Source organism: Ailuropoda melanoleuca, chromosome 1, assembly GCF_002007445.2.
Source record: "Ailuropoda melanoleuca isolate Jingjing chromosome 1, ASM200744v2, whole genome shotgun sequence".
NCBI lineage: Eukaryota > Metazoa > Chordata > Mammalia > Carnivora > Ursidae > Ailuropoda > Ailuropoda melanoleuca.
The window spans coordinates 257,852-283,304 of NC_048218.1; the positions used below are offsets into that span (position 1 = coordinate 257,852).

Sequence of the window (25,453 nt, forward strand, 5' to 3'; positions counted from 1 at the left end):
AACGCCCAAACGAGATGCAGGAACTGCTGGAAAGGTGAGGGGCTCCCTCTCAGGGCCCGCATGGCATGGCCTCCCTCCCACATTGTGGTGCCCAGCAAGGGACATCTGAATGCCTCGTACCAGTGCAGCATCCCCTCCCGTGAAGGGTGCCAATGGGGCAAGTGGCAAAATCTAAGGAAGGTCTATAGCTGAGATGCTGCCGGGGGCCACGGCGGACATCTTGTGCTGAGTGCTGGGACCTGGACTCCATGAAGGTGCACAGTGGAGTTTTCCAGAGTAACATGACCTCAGGCCTTCAAGTGTCAGTTAGCACAGAGAGGAAATGGAGGCAGGCACGGCCAGGGTGCACCAACAGGTGTAGCAAATGCCAACCTGGAGGGCCCTCTGTGCTGTTCTGCTCCTTGAAACCGTAAGAGTTTAAAAAAAAAAAGAAAGAAAGAAAGAAAAGAGTGACTCACTGTTTTCACTTCCACTGTTCTTTCCTGCGAACCCGAGAGGAGAGGGGCTGGGCTTTCCTCGGGCGTCGAGAGACGTTACAATGAAATCTTCAACATCTTTCTCCTGTTCAAACAGGCGGGTTTAAGGGTCGTAAAGTAACAACTTAGCACATCACGGAGCTGAACTAACCAGACGGAAACCTTCTAAGGCCTGAATTTATCATTTTCCCACACAGAACCCAAACAAGAGTGTTTCACGCTCGGGAAAACATTGAAATCCTGTCCTTCTAAGAATCTGAACAAACCCAGCCACAGTTCTCTAGGAATACGTTAACGAAGTCACCAGCCGATATCTCATATTAAAAACAATTTTGTGATAATGTGTGTGGGTATATGGGTATCTCAAATATCATGTTCCCTGTAACTTGTACCTAACCCAAGATACGCAAAATCTCAACATTAGTTTGTAAGAAAAGATACAATCTAACTCAAAAATATTTTTTTGATATTAGCACTATACGTAGACTCTACGAAATACGAAATCCAACTGAAAACAAATGTAGGAAACACATTCTAGACAAAGAACCTGAATGAAAACTACACACGGAGGCGAGTTTGTGACTGTGCTTCTCGAGTCAGCGCTACTGAGCGCACAGAGGCCTGGCGTGAGTATCTGAATAGGACTGGTGCACCGCACATATTTATAGGAATAACTGAAATCCTCTAATTATTCATATTGCAACAGACTAGGGTTGGTGCTGCAGAAAGATGACCATCCCTACACATGGCTGACCAGGGGACTGTCAGGGGCGCACACACGCCTGGGCCGCTGGCCCCACCAGGAGATGAACCAACAATGCTGCAGCTATGATACCGCAGGCTGCAGACACATTCCCATGGGAACACTCTGGGGCCTTGGGCAACCCAGACGCCAAACCAGGGCAGCACCCAGGGAAGACCACTTACCACGGCCATCCGCTGCACATGGTGGTCAGCGGAGGGAGCTCTATCTGCAGCCAGTGGAGACTCTGCCCACCTGGAGGCCTTTCCTGCTGCTGACCCGCCCAGGTACCAGAGCAGCTCCAACTGGTCAGCCTGGAGCGAGGTACTGGTCCTGTCCTGCAGGGAGGCATCCAGGCTCAGGGCGTCCGAGCACGGCGTCAGGGGCAGGCTGGGCACAGGCTCAAGGGTCGAGTCCTTCCTGACAACCTCCGGGGAGCTCCAGGAAGACAGATCCATTGCCCTGAGTGCGTTCTTCAAGGGCCCGGGCCCCTCAGTAGGCGTTTGGTCATGGGAGCTACCGTGGAAGCCCGCTTGTAAACAAAGTGATCTGTCCTGCAAATCAACCTGATCTTCCACGGGAACACCTGACATGTCATTTTCTACCGCTGGATCCTGACTTCCACCAAGGTCAATCAGATCACACGGGGTTTTATCAACATGAAACACATCAACAAGAGGCGCTCTATCAGTTTCTTCACCATCACTGGAACTATCACTCAGACTATTTTCTGAAGCATGTGAAGACACCACTGGTTGCTGACGTTTGGAACCCTCTGTTTCGATGTTCTGGAAGTTCACAGAATACACCAGACGGTTCAACTTCTCTTGAAGTTCTTTCACCTGACTTATGAGACCAACTTTCCGCAACTGACAATCTTCCAGTAGTTTTTCCTTATTCTGCATGTAAAAAGGAACATGCATAACGTAAAATAATTGAATTACACATAGTCACATCTGTCTGGTATTTATAAGCCAATTTCAGAGGCTGTCGGAGCGGTTAAGAATGAGCCTCCGCGATGAGCCCTCGGGTGGAGATTCCATGGACGACAGAATCACAGCTGAGAGCCCTTGCCTACAAGGTGATTGCTACAGACTCTGGGAAGGCGGCCGAGCAGGAGGCACCAGGAAGCTGCCGCCCCCCGGGCACCAACTGCACTGGCAGACCCTTATCTGCTACACACAACTCTGGAGTCTGTCCAAGGCTTCCAGGCGGAGACTGGAGGGTAAACTGCAGTCAAGCTGGGTCAAGCTCAGCTCCTAGCACAGCAGCAGCAACCCACCTCCCAACCCGAGCCGCTGGGCAGGCAGCCGTGCACCCATTCCTGGAGCAGCTTACACACGTTGTGTGCGAGCCATGGGGGGCAAAAGGGGCTGTCCCACAAATACTGGGGATCTGTGCTCTGACTGCTGCTTCCAATCACTGAGGTGCTGAGCTGCAAAGTGGCGGGAGGCCATTGTGGCAGCCCCTCCCCCTCTGGCTGAAGTGACCTCCGGGGATGTAAAGGGCCAGTGCCCTTTTTTCCCACCACAGTATTTTTCTTTTTGAGGAGAAATTAAAAACCGGAACATTCAAAAACAACTGCATATAGAGAAGAAATGAGAAAGTGACTGTGTGTGCCCAGGCAAAGGTGCAGACTAAGAAAATATCTGAGAAGACCTGAAGTTTATACTTCCCGCTGGTCCTTGGCACAGAGACAGCCTACAACAATTTAATAAAAAAAAAAAAAAAGAAAAAGAGGAACAATAACGAAAATAGCAAACTATGAGGACGAAGGACATTAAGATTTCCAAATTTACACAATTAGACTCAAATATTCGGTGTTCAAAAACAAACCAGGAAAAAAAAAAAAAAAAGTATCCAAGGCATACAAGGAAACAGGAAAGTATGGCCCATCCACTCGAAGGGAAAAAACAAATCAAAGGAACTGTCCCTGGAAAAGACCTGATGTCAGATCTACTAATCAAAGATGTCAAAATAATAGTCTGAAACACATTCGAAGAACTAAAGGAAGATGTGGAGAAGGTCAAGAAAATGATGTGTGAACAAAATAGAAATATCAATGGAGAGAAAGAAAATCTAAAGAAACTGCAGAACTGAGAAACACAATAATTAAAATAAAAAACTCACTAAAGGGATTCAAAGACAGATTTGAGGAGGAGAAAGAAAGAATTGAATTTAAAGACAGAATAACGGAAATGATCATGTCTGACGAATAAAAAAAAGACTGACAAAAGTGAATTCAGACTAAGGGACCTGTGGGACACCAGCCAGCAGACCAACATACACAGTGTGCGAGGCCCTGAAGAAGAGAGAAAGGCAGCTGAGAGAATATTTGAGTACATAATGACTGAAAAATTCCCAGAATTGGTGAAAGACACGAATATAAACACCCAAGAAACTCAACAAACCCCAAATAACAAGAACTCAAAGAGACACACACCAAGATACACTATAATCAAATGTATAAAAGCTAAAGGCACAAAGACAGAATCTTAGGGGTGCCTGGGTGGCGCAGTCGTTAAGCATCTGCCTTCGGCTCAGGGCGTGATCCCAGCGTTCTGGGATCGAGCCCCACATCAGGCTCTTCTGCTGGGAGCCTGCTTCTTCCTCTCCCACTCCCCCTGCTTGTGTTCCCTCTCTCACTGGCTGTCTCTGTCAAATAAATAAAATCTTAAAAAAAAAAAAAAAAAAGACAATCTTCAAAGCAGAGAGAAGTGATTTGTCACATACAAGGGTCCTCAATAACATCACCAACAGATTTCTCATCAGAAACCTCGGAGGCCAGAGAACAGTGAGTCAATATATTCAAAGTGCTAAAAGAAAAAAAACCTTTCAACTAAAAATTCAATATCCAGTAAAACTGTCCTTTAAGACTGAGGAAGAAATTAAGATATTCCCAGATAAATAAAAGCTAAAGGAGTTTCTTTCCTTCTTTCTTTCTTTCTTCCTTTCTTTCTTTCTTTTGTTTCTTTCTCTCTCTCTTTCTTTCTTTCTTTTTAATAATATTTATTTTAAGCTAAAGGAGTTTCTGACCACTACACCCGCCCTGCAAGAAATGCTCAAGGGAGTCCTGCAGGGTGAAATAAAAGGTCACCAGATGGTAACTCGAAGTCACGTAGCAAAATAAAGATCTCCGTAAAGGTAAATGCACGCACAATAATAAAAGCCAGCATATTAGATTGTACACCTGAAACTAACAGAATACTGTATGTTAAAATACTTAAATTTTTAAAAAAGTTTGTGCTGTTATAACAGTGGTTTGCAACTCCACATTTTGTTTTCATCATGATTTAAAAGACACACTTTTAAAAAATTAATAATCTAAAAGTATTATTGTTAACTTTAGTTTGTAACTCCACATTTTTTTCTACATAACTTAAGAAATCACTGGATTTAAAGCAATCATTAAGTTATGTTTTGAGGCATACAGTAAACAAAAATCCAAACCCAAAAGGGGTAGGGAAGGGGCAAAGCTGTAAATGAACAGTTTTTATAGTTAAGCTGCTATAAATTCAAACCACAGCATTATAATGCTGGGTCCAAATGTAATCCCTAACATAACCGCACACAAACAGCTATATTATATACACAAAGATAAATGAGAAAGGAATTTAAACATTTCAATATAAAATGTGAACTAAGCACAAGAGAATATAGTAATGCAGGAAATCAGGACAAAAAAAGCAATAAGGTATATAGAAAACAAACAGCAAAATAACAAAAATATATGTCTCCTTATCTGTAATTACTTTAAATGTAAATGGCTTAATCTCTCCAAAGATGGAGAACGGCAGAACGGATTAAAAACATGTGATCCTGGGGCGCCTGGGTGGCTCACTCGGTTGGGTGTCCGAGACTCAGCTCAGGTCATGATCTCAGGGTTGTGCGACAGCAAGCCCCTCTTCAGGCTCCCGCTCGGCAGACAGTCTGCTTCACCCTCTGCCTCCTCCCTCCCTATATGTTTGCGCGCGCTCTCTCTCTCTCTAATAACGAATAAAATCTTTAAAATAAAAAAAAAAAGCAGAGGAATGCCTCCTGACTCATGGTATGAGTCCAGCATTACCTTGATACTAAAGCTAGAAAAAGACACTACAAAAATGAAAACTACAGACCAATAACCCCTATGAACACTGATGCAAAAATTCCAAAATACTAGCAAACTGAATTCAATACCATATTAAAAGGATTATACGCTCTAACCGAGTAGTGTTTATTCCTGGAATGCAAAGATAGTTCAACATAGGAAGACCAACCTACGTAATACACCACATTAGCAAAATGAAGGAGAAAAAAAAATGACATGATTGTCTCAACTGATGCAGAAAATGCATCTGACAAAGTTCAACACCCTTTCATTATAAAAACATTCAACAAACTAAAATAAAACTACCTTAACATATAAAAACCATACATGAAAACATACAGTGTACATCATACTCAATGGTGATGGAAAGATTTTCCTCTAACACCAGGAACAAAGCAAGAATGCCTGCCTTCACCATTTCTCTTCAACACAGTACTGGAAGTTCTAGCCAGAGCAGTTAGGCTAGAAAAAAGAATTAAAATGTGTCCAATTGGAAAGGAAGAAGTAAAATTATCTATGTTCCAAGAAAATGTGATTGTATATGGGCAAAACAAAGATTCCGTCAAAAAAAAAAAAAACAAAACCCTGTTAGAATTAATAGATCCATTCAGCAAAGCCACAGGATACAAAGTCAACAGGCAAAACCAGCTGCATTTCTACACACCAACAACGAGCAAGCTGAGAAATGAAGGAAACAATTCCATTTACAATACCAACAAGAAAGAAGAAAATAATTAAGAATTCACTAAACCAAGGAGATGAAAGTTTTGTACAATAAAAACTATAAAACACTGCTGAGACAAATCGGGGAAGACAAATAAATGGAAACACATCTCACGTTCATGGACTGAAAGACCTAATTCTGTCAAGATGTCAATACTAACAGTGACCTACAGATTCAGCACAATCTCTATCAAAATTCTGAGGATTTTTGCAGAAACAGAAAAACACATCCTAAAATTCAGAGTCAAAACAATCTTGAAAAAGAACAAAGCTGAAGGACTTATAACTATTTGATTACAAAACTTATAACCAAGCTACAGTAATCGAAACAATGTGGTATTGGCGGGTGGCTCAGTCTATAAAGAGGTTGCCTTCAGCTCAGGTCACGATCCTGGAGTCCCAGGACCGAGCCCCACGTCGGGCTCCCTACTCAGCGGGGGGGGGGGGGGGGGGGGGGCTGTCTCTTCCTCTGCTTCCCACCCCCTCCCCGCTCCCACTCTCTCACTTGCTCAGTCTCTCTCTCTCTCAAATAAATAAAATCTTAAAAAAAAAAAACGGTTAAGATGTGGGCACTTGGCTGGCTCAGTGGGGGGAGCACGGGACTCTTGATATGAGGGTTGTGAGCTCAAGCCCCACGTTGGGTGTAGAGATCACTTAAATAAAAACTGAGAAAAGAAAAAAAAGAAAAGAAAGAGAAAGGAGAGAGAAACAAGAAAGAGAAAGAAAGAAGAGAGAGAAAGAAAGAAGAGAGAGAGAAAAATATAAAATCGTAATTTACGGAATAAATCTGCAATTTCCTTGTGTGTAACTTCTAAGAATTTGGCAACCAGCTCATAATCACAGGGATGAGCTTTCTCTTAAGAATTCAAACAAATGCTCTTACCCCAAGGGCGCTGAGAGAAGTTTGCTGCATAGAGTTAGAAAGTCCTCTCCAAACAGAATTAAATGTCCTGCGGGGATTTGATAAACATAAAACCAGACCCACATATCTTCTATCAAAACCTCAGCACGGTCCACATGCCTCCTCTGAAACCACTGGACCCATACCTGCAGAATTCAGAATCTTCTCATTTTACTACAGGAACGTGGTGCATACAGCACATCACAGGGGAGGTCCCGGGAAGGGAGAGATGGAACGTCCTGCCAAACCATGCAGTGTCTACACCATCAGGGTTACTGGAGGCTCAAGAGAGCTTGGGCCCAAGCAGGCTATAGATCGAAGCACACTTTGCCTCTACACTTAGGAAAACCTCCAAACCAGCCAGCCACTTTTGATTTTCAGAACACCTCGACCCTGCAACACTTGATGTGGCCAATGTGCAGCCTTCCCAACCCAGGGAAAGTCAGCTCTCCTGTTGCTGCCTTCCTGGTGATCAGAATTCTCAAACTGCTGCATTCCAGATTACCATGCTTTTCAAAGTAACAGACGCTGGTGATAAAGGCCTTGAGCCACAGAGCAGCTGTGTGGACAACTTGCCGTCCCCTGAAAACCCTAGAGACAGGCCTTAGAGCCCAGTTAAATCCTACTTCTATTATGGGAGAAGTGAATGATTGCCCTTTTTTCACAGGCTGAAAAGACCATGGGAAATGTGCATTTCCAGAGAACACCTAAATACAATGCGCAGGAATTCCAGAACAGATCTGAACAGACGACTATAAGAAGGGGACCGAGCTGCTGTCTTCGTAACGTGCATGTCACCTCTGCAAAAATGTCAGTGACGTCTCTGCCCCTGCAGCAGCACGGCCACGTGGCCAAGTACCTTCATCCTTCCTGGCGCTTTGCCACGGTCCTCTGTTCTCAAGTGCATCTCCTTCTTCACCAAGAGCAGCTCAGACTCCAGCTGCCTCTGGCAGACTGCCAGCACCGACATCACACTGTCTTGTTTATGCAGACCCGGGTGGCTTAATGACACCAGGGCTTCGGCAGGCTGCAAGTCGTCATTAACCGCACTCTACAGTAAGCAGAGAAAACAACAATGCCCGTGAAGATAAAGTCTGATGTGCACTGAACCCAGTCCCTGGGTCGCCTCGGGCTCCCTGGAGCTCTGGAGCTGGCGCAGCAGCCAGCAGGAGCCCGAGGGAGCGTCCCCCCCCATCTCCTAAATCACGAAGATCATCAGACCAGAGCTGTGCCCCACAGTCCTGCTGCCCGCTCACTGCCACCGCAGCTCAGGATGTGCTCCTGGCCTGGGGCTCCCAGGACACAGCAGCAGCCGGGCCACCCCAATGCAGCACGGGCCAACAGGAGCTGCTCAACAACCTGGAAACGGCACGGGGTAGAGGCAGCAAACCGTGACTTCTGCTCAAAACCAAACTGCAGCATATCCCAAAACGAAATGAGCTTACAGTGTTTTCCACGGGAAATCAGTGTTAAAAAAAAAAAAAAGAGCAACTGATTAGAACCAGGAAGGCAAATCCAGGGAGCCTGTGTAACACACACAAAGCCGTCTCCATCTCATCGAATGTTCCCAATCACAGGACCTTGAAAACCTTAAATAAGTTAACGACGACAGTAGGTTTAAAGCTGTATGAAACAGTGAAACTGCGTCACTGTGTAGGTTCTCCGGACCCTAAAAGCGCCCAGGAGCCGCTAGCTTCAGATCCGCCTATTGCATCAGGAGCCGCCCCACGGAAACCGGGCCACCCGCTGCCACGGAAAGGACGCTCATTCAAATTTAAAGAGAAAACAGTAGAAACAGTGAGGTCTCCCTGAGAGAACCTTCAACGCCCTCTGATCTAGCCCCAGTGCTCCAGGTCCGGGCTTCTTATCGGCGCCTCTTATCAGCGCCCAGCGTGCGCTGGTTCCCCGTGAATACCCCCACTCCCCCAGCACGCCCCCGCGCCCCCATGTGCATCTCGTTCCCCCAAAAGGTGCCAGCTCCCTGTGCACAGATGCTACACCTCCAGCAAAGCAGCAAGAGGGAACGAGGCCCACCTGTGGGTCTCTGACACGGCCATGGGGGTCTGCGGGCAGGTGCCTGCTGCCCACATCCTGCTGCGACTCTTTGTCCCACGAGGTCTCTTCAGCCCTGGGGCCCTGTCCCTGGGAGCCACTCTCCACACGAGGGTGCAGGTGGGCCCCACACGCCTGCTGCTTGTCCGGCTCCTTCTGGCACCTCAGGAACCGCTGGTTCAGCACCTGCAGCTGGCGGCTGAGGCGGACACACTGCGCTCGGAGCCGCTGCAGCTCTGGGGGCTCGTCCTCGGTGGCCAGGGGCTGCTGCTCCAGGGCGAGGCGGAGGCGGGAGAAGGCTGACAGGACGGTCTCCAGCTCAGCAGAGTGCGCCAACTGCTGCTGCCTCATAGCGTTGATCTTTAAATCCCTTTCTGCGATCTTCGCCTCCTTTGCCTTCAGGGTGGCTTCGAAGGCTTGGATCTGGGAGGCCATGCCCTGGACCTCAGCCTCCCTGAGGGCCGCGCTGCGCTCCAGCTCGGCCAGCTGCCTCGCGGCGGCCTCCTCCGCAGCCCGCAGGCGCTGCTGCAGGGCCTCCAGGGCCTGGCCGTGCCTGCGCTCCTGCTCCGAGAGCAGCCGGCCCGCGGCCCCTGCCGCCAGCGCCTCCAGCCCCAACGCGGGGTCGCCCAGCAGCTCGCTGACCTCAGCCCCGTGCACCGCGGGCCCCCCGAGCGAGAGCTCTCTCTGCAGCCTCTCAATGACTTCATGGAGCCGCTCCATCTCCTCCGCCTTCTCTTTCTGCAGGCGCTGCTGGTTCTCTCGCAAGTTCTCAATGATGGACCTCAGCTCCTCGATCTCTGAGCTTCTGTCATATGGGACCTGAGGGAAAAGCACATTCAGAGGCGAGAAACATGTTTCACCTTCAGAACTTCTCTCCTTCAGCCTGCAAATGACTTCACAGCTGCGGGAACGTGTAACACTGGGAAACACCCAGATGCTGCATTCTGGCTCTGTCAGGTGTGTCAACCGCTCAGAAAGTAACAGCTGCTACGTCACCGCCTGCTGGGACACTTGGTTACACACTGTGCCACTACCGCTGCGGGGGGAGCGCAAACTGGCCACTTCTCCGTGGCATCTCCATACTAATGTCGCCAGCTTTAGAATGCAGGTTTCATTAGTATTTAAACATAAATTATAAATAGAAATTACTAGTGGGATTTTAGGGATCATTCTAAAACTAGAAAAAGAATAAAGTAAGAAAGTCGGGCTTGGGAATTAGCACTACTGACGGACAGGACCGAGCCAGGTGCACGCGTGGGGCCGTGGGGCCGTGGGACCTGTCACGGCCACCACGACTGCTTCAGGCCGAGCACTGTGCCACCCCAGACCTCGGAGAGTGCTTGCCCTCGTGCCACTTAACGCCATCCTCCACAATTCTACGGTAAGAACTGTTACTATGTATGTGCTGAAGATAACACAATTGACTCAGATGTTAAATATCCGGCCAAGACTGCGAAGACAGTACATGGAAAATCAGGTTGGAACGGTTATCAATATAGCTCCAAACTCCATTCTTGTAACATTGTACCACTAGCAGCAACTAACCAATTCATGCTCCAGTTAACAACCCTCAGCCAATTTCTTACAGTCCGGTGTTCACTTCCTACAAATGGAGGGTTTCGTAACAATTCTTGGTTTCACTAGTACCACTTAATGCCTTTATGCTCAAAATCAAATCTGGCCAATACTGAAAACAAAGTAGGTTGTGGCTTAGCTTGGATCAGCGGCCCACTGCACACACGTCTACCACATCTACGTGCCGTGTAGCAAAGGGAACTCTAGCGGGTGAGGCGAGACTCACTGCCAGCCCACATGTGCCCCCCACTTACAGACGACTGACAGGAGTCTCAAGAGCGACTGTCTCACATACGTGGGCTTTACCCACTCACTGCACTAAGGACACGGGCGTGAAAAGGCACGTGCTACGAAGCAGCCACAATCACAACACAAATATAAACCCAGCACGTGAAGGAGGCTTCAAAGCGTAGAACGCTAGAATCCAAGATGAGTCCTCTGGGGTACAGGGCAGATGGGGCAGGTGGAGGCTGGCGAGGGACAACACGGGCTGCCCCAAAAAAGAACACTGTGCAGGCTGGAAACTGAGAACATGGGTGGACACGCGGGCTTAGAGCACGCACGTCTGGTCTCCCAGAACGTGTGTGGCGCTCCTTGCTCTGCGCAAGGCAGTTCCTTTCCACACAGGACACTGTGGAGATGACAAGGCCTGAGTGCCACCCACCCCCAGGGTGGCCAGCAGGGGCGCAGTCGACCCAGCCGCGGTGTCACTAGGGGCACTTCTCCCTCAGCGAGCGCAGTTCCAGCGCCGAAACACGGTCGGGTGCGTCCAGCGCCAGGAAAGGCCTACCTCGCTGACAGTGCCGCTTCCCATCCCGGCCAGCTGCGCCTCGAGCTGCTCGCTCACACACATGATCTCCTTCTCTTTGTTTTGCAGAAATGCCTGTGGAAATGCAAAAATGCCAACAAAATGTGACCTGGCAGACGTGAAGCACTCTCAGAAGCCTGCAGCTTGAAAGACTAACACTCAATTTGAAAATGGTTTCCCGCTGAAGTGTCTCCTGTTTCCTACTGACTAAGGAGGCATTCCCAACAGAAAGACGCCTGCTGCCTGGGACTGGTCTAAAACCGTTCTCACTGACATCACACACAGCCTGGGAGGGTCCACACGAACCACACGCCCTGAGCGTCTCCCAGCGCCTTCAGGTCAGGCACCCGACAGCTGCCAGGGCGCCACAGGCCAGGGCTCTGCACTGAGGCCGTTTCTTTACAATGTTGATTCCCTACTAAAGCACATTACATTAAGATAACAGAGAAGATTTAAAAACGGAGTTCTATTTTTTTTTGGGGGGGGGCGGGGTGCCTGGGCGGCTCAGTTAAGCGCCCCACTCTTGATTTCAGCTCAGGTCACGGTCTTGGGATCGTGAGACGAAGCCCCAGTTCAGGCTCTGCGCTCAGCGGGGAGTCTGCTGGAGATTCTCTCCTTCTGTCCCCGCGCCCACTCTACAATCAATCAATCTCTTTTTCATCCTGCTCATAACAAGGATTAACAACGAGCAACTACTTAATAAAAGTCACCTCTTCTAGAACGGGGTATCCCTTTAATGACCCAAATTAGGTCAATGGTGACGATTTATTTCCTCCTCACAGTTTCTGCCATCAGAGTGGTGCGTCTCCCCTGCACCGTGGGTCTCACAACCGTCCTCTAAAAGACCGGGCTCTCAGAGCCTCCAGCAGGACACAGAGGATGGCGCAAGAGGGACGCAGGCCATCGTCACCCGTCAAGGCGGATTTGGGCTCTGCTCCCCGGTGCACATTCCAGAGCCGCCCCAGCTGTCGACCTCAGAACAGAAGGCAGGCGGCTCCTGAAACGGTGGCGAAGGGCCACCCTTGGTCTTCACAATGTCTGTGCCCATGACCCATGGCCCCCGGGTGGGCCGCAGCACTGACGTAACCAACACGAACTCAGGCGTCTGGGCGGGTCTCCCCGGTTTACCTTCAAGCTGGTGTTCTCCTCTTGGAGTCCTCGCACGCTGACGGCGGCACGGCTGCTCTGTGCGTCTAACTCCAAGTTCAGATGCAGCACTTCGTTGCTTTTACTGACTAAGTCCTCTTTAATCTTTCCTAATTGTTCTTTTAAGTCCAAAACCTTTCATTAAAACAGAAATGTTAAAGATTATCTAATATTCTAAGCCCCTCGATAATTATTAAAATTACTTTAAAACATTTAAAAGTGCATGTCACGAGGAGTTATTAATATTTTGTAACTGTTAAAATTACAAAGGTAACAACAGTCACAAACCACTTTCCAGAACAGGGGGTGCCCTGCCCTTAGCAGCAACCCCGGAGCAGGGGGAGCTCCTCAGAGCCCCCGACACTCGCCTCACTCTCTCGCTGCTGGAGCGCCCTCCGCACTGCCTCTAACTGGACGTCTGGGCCATCGGGACAGCCGCCTGCAGGAGGCACAGGGCATCTGCCCTCGTCAAGCTTAGACTGCAGTGTGGACACTAGAAGCAAGTTGCTCATCTGCTGCTCCTGTAACGCCTCTTTATCCTGATGAAGGAAAAAGGATTTATTTTAGGTAAGTATTTCAGGAATCGGAGGCCTCAAACTGTGCTGTGAGTGCAGTGTCCTCACATCTTCCTGACACTCGGCCGAGCAGACCTGTGCACGCCAGATGTGCGATCCACAGACCGGCCATGCTCCAGAGCAGAGATCCACCTGGTGAAAGATGGGATCCCAAACACAGAGCTGTAGTGTGTGCCCGTGATCCCACTGGTAATTATTCAAGAAGGTGCAAAACAGCCTCTAGACTGCTGCCTATGACCAAAAAAAGGGAAAAAAACATAAAGAACTTGCCCAAGAATAGGGCAATGGCTGACGATGACATTGTACATCTGTATTACACACATTAACATCCCATTAAAAAGTTTTCAAAGAACATTTATTATGGAGAAATCAGTCGCAACAAATTAAGTGGAGAAGTTACGTAAGTGGTCCAACTTTGTGGAGGGGAAAAAAGGTGTTTTCTATACCTGCGGCATCCAATAAACTTAAGAGGTGTTTGCTGAGGGAAGGAGGCAGGAAGGAGGGATGGAGGAGGGAGAAAAGATGGACGGATGGAGGGACGGAGGGAGCAGAGGTGGAGGGAGCAGGGACGAGGGAGCAGAGGTGGAGGGAGGAGGGACGGAGGGACAGGACGGAGGGAGATGGAGGGAGGAGGGATGGAGAGAGCAGAGGTGGAGGGAGGAGGGATGGAGGGACGAGGGAAGGGGAAAAAGGGAAGAGGATGGAGGGAGCAAGGAAGGGTGCAGGGGGCACTGATGCAGCAGCCCTGCACTGAGCCATCCCTGAGCCAGAACAGGAAGGTGCCAGAGCAGGGGCAGGGCACCGCTCTTGGGCTGGGTGTCCCTCCCGAGACAGCCCTCGTCCTCCAGAAGAGCCTGACTTCAGTTAACAGTCCCTGTCCGCATGTTCGATAAAAACTCTCCTCCTGGAAGCCAGTCTTGTCTTAGGGCCAAAACTGATCCCAAAGTAAAGGTTCTCACTGTCCCTCACTTTTAAAGTACCCTTTTAGTACCCTTGAGGCTGGGGTCTTGGGAACCTCGACTGATACAACAGGACTTGTGACCCCTGAAGGGACTGAGCCCCTGGCCCGTGGGGGCTGACACCATCTCCAGGTGGACGGTGTGTGAACGGAGCTACGAGGCACCCCGCTAGGGTTTGCTGAGAACAGGAGGACTGCGGGGCGTGTGGGGAACCTCCGCTCCTGCCTGGTTACCAGAAGGAAGGGTTGGAAGTGAAGCAAAGTGTGTGCAGCTGGGGACTGGCAGCACAGGAGACGAGGGGACGCTCCTCGTAGAGGAAATGAAGCAGGGGTCAGGGTGGACGCCAGCGAGGCCGGTCTGTGGTCCCGCTGACACCTGGTCTTCCCGGCACAATGCGGGCACAGCGGCCCTCGCGGGAGGGCTCAGCCCCACTGGTCCCGCGGAGCCCCCAGCATGGCAGACTGCTACCTGCTGCAACGCTTTCACCGCGTCTCTCTGCTTCTCCAGCTCCTCCCGCAGCTGGGCCGCCTCTCTTCTGCAGCCGGCATTTGTCTCCTCCAGACGTTTGATTTCCTCTTCCTGCATTAACATTTGTCTGTCTGCCAACTCTTTCTTTATAACCAACTCATTAAACCCTTCTGACTTCTCTCTTAGCTTTTCTTGTAACAATTCAACCTAAAACAACAAAAATGCTTGAGAACTACAACAGTGAAAACAGTGATCTTCCCAGTAAGCATGCACACACCATGCTGAGCGAACACCAACCCCGGACGAATTTGTCTACAAGGAGGCGGCACCAGGAGCCGAGTGAGAGATCGTGGTGAAACTGTGATGCAGAAAGAGGCAGAAAAGCATTAATACAAAATGTATTAGTAAAACAAACTTAATTTTGTCAGTAGAAAAGCTCCTGGGCAATAAAAGAGAAAAACGCCAGGCACGGCGGCACCCTGGGCAGGGTCCAGAGTCGGGCCAGGAGAAGGGCAGTCCCAGACGGGCTCACACTGCCTGGTCCGCCTATGTAACTGTGGAGAAATGACACAGGCAGCACAGAGGACAGGCGTGTGGGTGGGGGGGGACCCCACGTCGTGCTGTGGGACCCACCTCTGTGGGTGTCAGCCTGGCGCACGGGATGACTGTCTCACTGCTCACAACTGAAAATGAATCCACGATCATCTCAAAATATGCTCCATGTTTCAAAAGAATAAGCAAATCGACTATAGCCATGCCAGGCAGGTCTGGCTCCAAGCAGAAGCAAGCAAGAAAAGCAAGAACCAGGCCCGCGTGCAGCAGCCCTCCCCATCGCTCATGCACAGGGAGGTGGGAGGCAGCGCCCACCACGCAGGCCCGCAACACGCCGCCCCTCCTCATCCAGCTGCTCCTGCCGTCGTTTTCACGTACACGGAAAGGAAAGATTATTCGAAATTGAAGTCTTTAAAACGGTATAAAGAACGGCTACCGGACGGGTACTGCGTGTGGCGGGCTGACTTACGTCGCTGACGCAGAGGCCCCGGGGCCGTGGCCGGGCCGCCTGCCGGAGCTGCCCCTCCAGCCTCTGGATCTCCCGCTGGAACTCCTCCCGCTCGTGTTCCCTCTCAACAGCCTGCTCCTATGGAGAGAGAGGCAGTCGGCAAGGACATCTCAGAAGTGCTGCTGGGACACAGCGCTTCTCCCTCCGAAGGGAAGGGGGACTGCATGAGGTCAGGGGAGAAGACCGACCACCTGCTCAGACGCTGACTGCCCAGCAGGCCTCTCGCATTGCTGCCAGCCCTTCCCTTTCACACATGTGTCCACTAGCCAGGAAATGGGCTCACAGTCACGGGCACTCTGTGAACAGAGCTAAATGAAGAGGTGACCCTGCAGGTGCAATGAAAGGGGACTTGCAGAACGTGGACAGAAAGAACAGCCATGGGGGGGGGCTGGGGAATGTGGACAGAAAGGGACAGCCATGGGGGGGCACCTGTGGACAGAAAAGAACAGCCATGAGGCGCCTGGGTGGCTCTATCAGTTAAGCATCTGCCTTCAGCTCAGGTCATGATCTCAAGGTCCTGGGATCGAGCCTGACGAGGGGCACCCTGCTCGGCAGTGGGGAGTCTGCTTCTCTCGCTCCCCCTACTGCTCCCCCAGCTTGTGCGTTCGCTCTCTCTCTCTCTCAAATAAATAAAATCAGAAAGAAAGAAAGAAAAAGAAAAAGAGAGAAAGAACGAACGAAAGAATGAAAGAAAGAACGAACAGACACAGAAAGCAGACGGCTCGGGCCTGACTGGGGGATGCTGGGCGTGCGGGGCCTGCATCCAGTGCACACACAGGAGCATGTCAACAACCCCCGAGACGTGCACGAAGAGGCAAAGGGACCACAACAACCTGGCCGTGCACGAGCCCTAACGCTGCAAATACAACGTCCAGGGACACAAGCAGAGCGTAGTCAAGATGCTTACATCCATGAACTGGCGCTGACTCCGCAGGTGCTTGTCCAGAGCTGCCATCTGCTGCCTCAGCCCGGAGAGCTCCTCGGCCTGCTTGGCACACGCTTCATGCCGAGACAGCTGTTCCTCCAACTCGGCTTCGAAAACCTTCATTTGGGAAAGCAGGGCTGCACGGTCTTTCTCAGACTGCTTCCTGGCCTCCAACTGCTCCTGGGTCAGACATTCAACTTCCCTACGAAGAGCTGAAAATACAAAGAAAACAGGGAGAAGAGCCCCACGGATCAGGGCGGGTACTTGGACTAAAGCAGAAGAATGAAACATGTACGGCAGGTGCCCCACACAACAGGGCCGTCCGGGGAGAAAGCACACACACGTCCAGCCTCCCTGGCAGCCCCAGCCCAAAGCCTGGGTAGGGGCACGGCGTCCCCGAGGCTCCCAGACCCCACCCCACGGAAACAAGGGGACACCTCCGGGAGAGAACATGCACTTGCAAGCCAGTGTAAGCCTGTGCCCTGTCAGACACTAAGCTCACACCCTAACAGCCACCACTTAGCCAAATACCCACTGAAAATAAAGTCAAGTACTTTAGAAAAAAGAAAAAAATATATCTTTTAAATTAAAATTGGCTAAAATAAAAAAAAAACTTTAAAGCCCGAGAAAACCATATCTTGCTACTTCCAAATGATACATCAGTTAATTTTCTAGGAATTATAACGTTACATATATTCTCCAGTACGGAAAAAAATGTAACTTAAAACCTTCATCAGAGGGAACACGAGCCCTGATGTATAATGTGCTCCCTGTGCACCCAGGGCTGTGACAGCATCTGGGAGGAGAAGGGTCCAGCCATCAGTACATCAAAAGCCGATCTAACATTAACTGGGCAGTAAGGCCGCAATCCGAGTGGAGATTGTAAGTTCATAAGCATCATAATAAAAGGAGACTTGTCTCTGACGAAGCCAAGTGTTCAAACTATCCCCAAACTGAAATTTTGATTTCGAAAGTTTTCATTACATTTTACGAGCTTTCAAAACTCCTCTAGTTCTATAAAAACGACGTTCCCAGTCAATTCTCATGCTAGTAAGTCAGCACCTAGGGTAAATTACCTTAAACATGCAGTTAGAACGAGGTCATTCCCACCCCTGGAGCCACCCAGCCACAGTACACGTGGCCCCATGCAGGTGGCACTGACAGGAAGGTGTCATGTGGCCATTCAGGCCACACCGAGGGCCACCTACAAAATCGGAGCGGCACAGGAGCTCCACTCAGGGTCCCTGAGCCCCTCCCTGGAGACTTCCGGGGCCCCCAGGGCTGGCCCCCAGCCCAAGGACAACGCATAGACCACCAGATGTGGTTCCCTGCAAACCAGCACGAGCTGCGGCTCAGTAACCGCAGAGAGCATCACTGGACAAATGCTTGCGCATTTTCATAGGTCAATTCGCAAGGTTAAAGTTGGCATTTTTGTTAACGGTTTGCCACAAAAGCCTTCAAGTATTTCTCCCCTTTAGAAAAAAACTGGGGCAATCTGGTGCAGACACAGCTCATCTCACACAGCAATCACTGGACTGAGTTTACAAACCTGAGTCCTCGTGTGCTATGGGAACAGGAATGCCTATGAATGAAAACACAGCATTTTCAGACGTGGAAACAGAAAGTGAGTGGGATTCCAGGGCACGTCTGTGGTCCTGGACAGTCTCTCACATCCAAGCTTTTCCATAACGCCCCACGATGGTCTGAACGTCTGGGTCGCCCTACATCTGAACATCGAGCCTCACAAATGGGGTGTGAGGCCTCCCAGAGGCTCCAGGGAGCACCCGGCCGCTTCTGCACGTGAGGATGAAGCCAAGAGGCTGGCGCTCATCAGAAGGCGGCGTGCCAGGGCCTCTGCCGTGGACTGCCACCCTGCAGGACCGAGGGCACGTGCTGTTGGTCATACCCACCTGCACTACTCTGTGCAGTAGCCCAGGCAGACGAGCTGTCTTCGGGCTGCAGCAGGTCTTGGAGGCCAAAGGGTTTGGCCCTGACTTTTAAAGAAGACAAAAACCCACGTGGGACAGAAGACACTGACCTGAAAGCAGCCACGAAACATGCCACACACCTGCAAACAGGCGAGGCAGAGCTGAATTTCCCACAAGGCCCGAGGACCTCCAAAGGCTCTTAGACAGTAGGTCAACATTTATGAGGACCCCAGGTGGAATCAGGACTACGTGCTGGATTGTACCTGGGGGAGCGCGAGGTCAGGGAAAGTCAGGAGGTGCTGTGAGGCATTTCATTTATTTATTTATTTTTAAAGATTTACTTATTTGAGACAGTGCACGAACGTACGCACGTGAGTGTGAGCGGGGGGGGGGGGCAGAGGGAGAGCGGCAGAAACACACTCCCCACTGAGCACGGAGCCCAACGTGGGGCTCAAGCTCACCACACTGAGATCATGACCTGATCCGAAATCGAAAGTCCAATGCTTAACTGACTGAGCCACCAGGCGCTCTGGACAGCATTTTAAACAACGTAAGCGTGCGTGAGTCCCAAACAGGAGCACAGAACTGTGTGGGTGGGTGAAGGGAAAGGAAGAGAGGTCAGACAAGAAATTCAGCTGGAGCTAACAATGTAAGAAGAAAGCCAACCAGGATCCCAGAGGACCCCAGAGGAGTGACAACAGGAAGGAGCAAAGACTGACCCCACTCTTGCTTCTGCCAAGGAGCGCCAGGGCTCTGGGCACAGGGGTAACCAGAGATGTGAAGGGCAACTGTGTCCACAGCCTCAGGAAAACGTGCAGGAGGAGCCAGGCCCAGGCATGGCGGAGCCGCTGGGGATGGACCTCACAGAGGTGGGACCACTCGGGCCGTGGGCAGTGAAGACGAGGCTGCCCCCAGCACAGGGCTATGCGGCTGCTCAGGCCCCAGCTCTCAAGTCCTGACACCCCGGAGTACACATGTTTACGGGGTAACTCAGTGGATGTGGTGTGGGCCCAGCCACCCCACGGACCCTGAGGCTGGGGCAGTAACACCTGAAAACGAGCAGAAGGGGCCCCACACGAGGCCCAGGATCCACAGAGCACACATGCTGACTCGCCCCTCCCTGACACGTGCCTGCTCACACACGTTCACATACACGCACAGGCCCACACGTTCACGCACGTGCTTACCCTCAGGTGCACCCCCACACTCGTGCTCACTCACACGAGCACACCTGCACACGTGCAAACTCTCACACAGCAACACACCCACACGGAGGTGCCACAACTATGTTTTCCTACTTAAGGTTAACATTACGCGGTTTTTTTAAATTTTAAATAAAAATTTTAAGTAGCCCGCATTTTCCCACAGTCTTGACTACTTGTCTCAAACAGCAAAAAGCTTTCACCGAAAACAGCGACATTTTCAGTAGCCTCCTGTTTGCCAGAGGCGATTCTGACCTCACACAGGCTTAAGAAGGTTCGGTGGCCACCAGGACGCCCAGCCTCTCTACCAGAGCGGCAACCCTGGACGCACCGCGCCAGCCGGCACGCACGAAGGCCCCTCTGCTCAGGGCTCCCGCCTTCTCTCCTCTGCCGCCAGCGGAGCGCGCGCCGGGAGAAGACAGCTCGGCCGCTGCCCAGGCTCCCGCCCTTCGCAGCTCCTGCCTCGACCCCGGAGCCAGCAGTTCTTACCAGCTTCTCTCTCTCCTGCTTCTGCAGCCAAGGCCTCCTTTTGGGTCCACAGGACAGAGTTCTCCTCTTTCAGCTCTGCCTGCTGCTGGGTCGCCCGCTGCAGCTGCTGCCTCAGGCTCTCCAGCTCGACAGCGAGGCCCTGCTCGGCCGTCTCCTTCTGGCCCAGAGCTTCCTGCAGGCTGGCCTTCTCCACCTTGAACCCTTCGATGATGCCTGAGGAGACGGGGAGAGACCCAGCTGTAGCAGGAGCAAAGATGGGCCAGACGAGGGCATCCCAGCCCCAGCGAGATGTCAGCCGTGGGACGTGAGAGCTGAGCGGTCACGCCTGTGTCCCATTCCTGGATGGACAGCACAGGGCTGTCCTGCACCCAGGAAACGCGGGAGCCACTGGACAAGATGACGCGTACAGGACACCCCCACACCACACCAGCACTCGGCACGAGGGGGTGTCCAGGCACCAGAGGCGTGGGGGTCAGACGGACCACAAATGTCACTTTCTGGGGCACGCACTGCCTGTGAAGAGAAGACTGGCACTCACCTCACCACACGAGGCAACGCTGAGGTTGTCAGCCGGGGAAGCAGCGTTATTGCACCTGTAATTTGGGTCACTGAGGAAAGTCGCTGAGGCCTCACACCGTGCATTGTTTTACTTTTACATTTTGCTTTTAAAACTTCTGTTAATACCTCCCCTCTATTAACACCACGTGCCTCTGGCCTGTGTGCCCCTGCAGCCAGTCCTGCCCACAGCCGGTGCTCACCCTGCGCCTGGTGCAGCTCCAGCGTCAGCCGCGACCGGGCCGCGTTCTCCTCATCCAGGCGCTCCAGTAACTCCTGGTGCTTTCTCACGACCTGCGCGGTCTCCTCGTTCTTACAGCTAAATTCTTTCTCAAAACGAGAATGGATTTGACGTGCTTCCTCTAGCTGTTAAAACACATTTGAACACCGGAACTGCACGTCAAAATAAAGCTTACGTTAACACCAACAGAATGAGAATTCTGGCGTAAGTAGAATTCTGACAAAACCACAAGTACTCTTTAAGAAACAATACTGACGTTCAATACTGCATCAGTTACTAGACAAATCTGCCCATTCAACAATTTTCAAGAAAAATTTTGCAAACACAACGCAGCACAGAAAATTCACATGTTTATGAACTATCGATACCACGTATCTGCACAATAACGCTGTTAAGGAAAAGGTGCATTTCAAAGGTCACAAAAACTGTCCACCGAGATTCTAGAACCTGGTCAGGGATGACCAACTGGCACTCCACAGGTGGAAGAGAAGATGAGGAGGCCGTGGGTGGGATGGGTGGGAAGAAAGTCTCCTTAGGTTGGTAACCACAGGGGGCAGGGGGCCTGGTGCATCTTTACCACCTGCAGACCCTCCCTGACTCAGTCACCACAAGGCCCCTCTGGGCCTCCTTTGATGCCAGCCAGGCCTGGCTCAGTTCCAGGCCCCAGTCTCACCTTCCTCCCCTGGCAGCCACGCCCTCCCCCGCCCAGCCTGAGGCTCCCAGGCCATCTACAGGCTGGGGGGCCCAGACTACCTCTGAACTCAAACACCTACACGCAGCTGTGCTGACAGACACCTGAGCACCTTGCCTGGGCCTCCCTCCACCTCCTTCACACTTAATGCAACTCCAGCTTCCCCAGACCCTGCCTCTGAGGGCATCTACTGGTTTCCCCTTGAAAACAGCCCAGGGGCTCCCTCTTCTCATACTTTCACCAGATAGGGAAAACTTACTCAAGGATTTCTGGGATGTAAACAGCAATGTTTTAGCTAAAAATGCTTATTTTCTAATTGGGCTGGATGGGAAAAAGAATCTATACTGCTTTTCATACATTCATATTTAATGTCTCTCGACTGTCTAAAAGGTTCTAAAAGCAGAACAAACATAATTCCCTTTGCTGGTGATAATCTCTAACATAAATATATTCAATGTGAAATTCAAATGGTGCAGAAGGTAAAGCAGAGTAAAGGCGAGAGACTGAACCATGTGTCCTCCACCTGACACTCCGCTTTTACTTTCCACTCACAGTAAGCCTACTACTTCCAGAATTTCGGATCAGGAAAAACACACAGAAGAATATCACTGGTAGTAACAGAAGATAAAAACAATATGAGAGGAAGGGAGGTGCACACCCAGAATTGAGTTTCTGCCCCCAAATGCCCAAAGGAGGAGAGAACAACGAGAGAAGCCAGGTGCACCCGGAAAGAGCCAACGCCCCTTCTCACCCTGCAGGTTACATTCAAGGATCAGAAACACACATGTATGGCACCCAGCAGAGTGCCTGGGAGCTGTGCTAGCCTCATCTATGAAGCTTATGTCAGGAAACCATCCAACCTATCCGCTTAGTCAACCCATTACCCTTCCCGGAAAAAGAGAAACACTAGCAGGAGCCAAAACAGGGCCACAGACGGGTGCACGCGGAGCCAGGCCTCACCTGCCTGGTGGAGTCCAGAGCCAGCTCCAGCAGGCCATCCACAGCCAGGCCAAGGCTCCGGTAAATCCTCCTAATTGGCTGCTCACACTCCAGAGAACTTTCTGGGCTCATGAAAAAGCTTTCACAGATGTGACTGCTAATTTCAGCCTCTGAAGACATCTCCACACATTCAGGCAAAGTTCTGTCCAGCTCCAGCAGGGCTGCCTCGGACCCAGGCCACGTCTCGTCAAGCACTGGTGCTGCAAAGAGAGCAAACACAGACACCCACATATACCACGTGGCAAGCAAGCTCACACGACCAGTGCTGTCGAAGGACGAGCACGTCCCAAAGACAATGACCCATCTCAAGCTTCAGGAGCTCATCCAGCTCAGCCCCAGTGGGAAAGGAGGACGGCACCCAGTGCCCCGGCCCAGGGGCTGCAGGCTCAGGGCTGTCCTGGCACTCACCTGCGAACAGGGCCTGGCCGCCGGGCCGCACGTCGGGTAGGCCCTCGTCCTCCAGACAGAGCCCCACGCGCTCGCCAATCCGGCTCTTCAGGGTGAGGGCAGCCTGCAGCATCTCTCCGAACAAACTGAGCAGCCTTCGCAGAGCATCTCGGAGCGCTCTCCTGAACAAAGCATACAGCAGACAGCGGGCTGTCAGCCATAACCCTGTCTGACTCAGACAAGAGGGGCACAGCCCAGGGGGCAGTTCTGCCAACAAGACCAAACCTCTGGGCTCCTGTTCGCTTTAACAAGACATCATCTTATTGCTAGATTTAGCGGGCTCCTGTCCCTACTCGCAGCCTTTCTGACCCGCAAGAGGAGAGCCCTCTCTGTCCAGAGCACAGGGACCCCGTCCAGGACGTAGCTGGGGGCAAAGTGCTGCCATCTGTGTGTAAGCTGGAGCCGATGCAGGGTCCTCACATCCGGGAGATGCCAGGGCCAAGTGGGCAGGAGAGAGGCTCATCTACTCCCATCGATTCACATACCCTCAAACCCAACATGGGCCTGGGACAAGGTCTGGACTGAACAAAACGCATGGAGAGCTGCCCCTTACAGAGCGAAGGCACCAGGGGAGAGACACAGGAAGGGTGGGTGGGAAGGAAGCAGCGGGGCAGACTATGGAGCATACGAATAGCTGGGGGCCCAACGGCTCCCTGCTGCTGACCAGGCCACCAGAGGTGGCTACCAAGAGCTTGTGGGCAGACAGGCACAGGATGTGGCCCTGTGGGGGGAGTGGGCAGAGGCAGGCACGAGGATGACCGCGGATATGGTAGGTCAGGGAGCCCAGGGGTCGGCTCTGCTCTGAGAAAACAGAAGTCACCCTCAGAGCTGGCCCCACCTCCTCCTCACACCCTGTCCAGGCCAGGATGGCTCCAGGCCCCATGATGACCCTCAAAAATGCTGAACTCTTGTGGGTGTCGGGGAGTCTGCAGCTGCCACTCGCCCAGCTGGCCACATCTCCCAAACACCTGGAATCCTCTGCTGTCTGCCTTGTGTCTCCCGTGTGTGGAGCTGGTCATGCTACACCCGCACTCACCCTGGTGTCCGAGGACAACGGAGGCACAGCATCGAACCACCAGACAGCTATAAACCAGTGCTAGAAACGCACATAAGCTCTTCATGGAGAGCTCTAAAACCATGAGAAGAATTCAAGGAGGTCTGGACAGAAAGACAAGGATGCCTGCTCTCTGCACATCCAGTGCGGGGGTGAGCGAGGCCTGCCTGCCACGGCCTGGTTTCTCCTGACCCTCAATGACGCACACCTGCACAGGACCTGCTGTGGACAAGAGTCCAGGGCTGTAGCAGAGAGCGACAGGACTGCCAGGCACTGCAGAGAGACAGAGGATGGAACACGGGAGAAAGGGGTCCAGAGAAAGGCCCCCCGCAAGCTGCACTGTCCAACACACGAGGCTGAGCCAGCTGCTCAGACAAAAAGGAGACTTTCCTGACATCAGGTACAAGTAAACGGATACTCAGCAGCCCCTGGCACACGCCAGACGTATGCGAAAAGCAGAAATAAAGCTCTGAGACCACATGAGAGAAGATCTGTATGGTCCCAGAGTAGGACCTTCTTAAATAAGACTCCCCAGAAAAAAAAAAAAAAAAAGAGTTAAGATGGCAGAGGAGTACGGGTCCCTTTTTTCAGCCAGTCCCAAGTCAAGCTGGATAGGTACCAGACCAGCCTGAACATCCACAGAATCAGCCTGAGATGCAGGAAGATACATCTGGATCTCTACTAATGAACATCTCCAGTGCTGAGTATTGAGGTACGAAGCGGGGAGCCCTGAAACCGCGCACAGATATCGGAAGATAAACGGAAGGCGGAGGGAGCCGCCGCGTTCGGACACTGGGCGGGGGAGTGGGCGGACCCGCGGACGGCACCCGCGAAACAGCAGACTGACAATGTGAGCCGGGAGGGCGCACCACCAGACTTCTCACGGAGCTCCGGTGTGCTCACTGGAACCAGAATGAGACTGGGAGCTCCGGAGCGCGCGGGTGGCAGCTGGCGGCTGGCAGCGGTAGAAACACAAAGGACAAGAGATGCGCCGGCCCTGGAAGTGAGGGCTGGGACGCCAGGTGTGGGGCGCACATTCCAGGACGCTGCAGGGTTGAGCAGTACTAACAACAGAGTTAAAGTGGCCAGAACATCAGTGGAGAAAGGTCCGCGATCCCTCTGTTCTGAGACAAAGGCTGAGATTCGGCCACTGCTGCTCTGACTCTCAGAAGAGGCACAGCAAACCCCCAGGGAAAGCTGCCAGAGAACCAAAGCCTGGAAATACTGGCTCACAGCATGCCCATCCCCATCCCCCCTCGCAGGGGACACAGAGACCCCACCCAAACAGGGTTGCCTGAGTATCAGCACGGCAGGCCCCTCCCCCAGAAGGCAGGCTGAAAAATCAAGAAA

General features: G+C 51.7%; 1 protein-coding gene across 4 annotated transcripts in view; it reads right to left on the reverse strand.

The window, feature by feature from the left end:
- The window catches only part of PCNT (pericentrin), a 131,382-nt gene that overhangs the window by 34,410 nt on the left and 71,519 nt on the right, over window positions 1-25,453 (reverse strand). For all 4 annotated transcript variants that reach the window (XM_034654113.1, XM_034654121.1, XM_034654105.1 and 1 more), the window contains 14 exons: window positions 23,011-23,171; window positions 22,564-22,802; window positions 20,875-21,037; window positions 20,117-20,329; window positions 16,480-16,709; window positions 15,534-15,650; window positions 14,513-14,719; window positions 12,879-13,049; window positions 12,493-12,645; window positions 11,347-11,439; window positions 8,964-9,800; window positions 7,789-7,980; window positions 1,404-2,117; window positions 459-561 (listed from right to left, as the gene is read on the reverse strand). In XM_034654113.1, coding sequence (XP_034510004.1) covers window positions 459-561; window positions 1,404-2,117; window positions 7,789-7,980; window positions 8,964-9,800; window positions 11,347-11,439; window positions 12,493-12,645; window positions 12,879-13,049; window positions 14,513-14,719; window positions 15,534-15,650; window positions 16,480-16,709; window positions 20,117-20,329; window positions 20,875-21,037; window positions 22,564-22,802; window positions 23,011-23,171 — 3,593 coding nt within the window. The remainder of the gene's footprint in view (window positions 1-458; window positions 562-1,403; window positions 2,118-7,788; window positions 7,981-8,963; window positions 9,801-11,346; window positions 11,440-12,492; window positions 12,646-12,878; window positions 13,050-14,512; window positions 14,720-15,533; window positions 15,651-16,479; window positions 16,710-20,116; window positions 20,330-20,874; window positions 21,038-22,563; window positions 22,803-23,010; window positions 23,172-25,453) is intronic.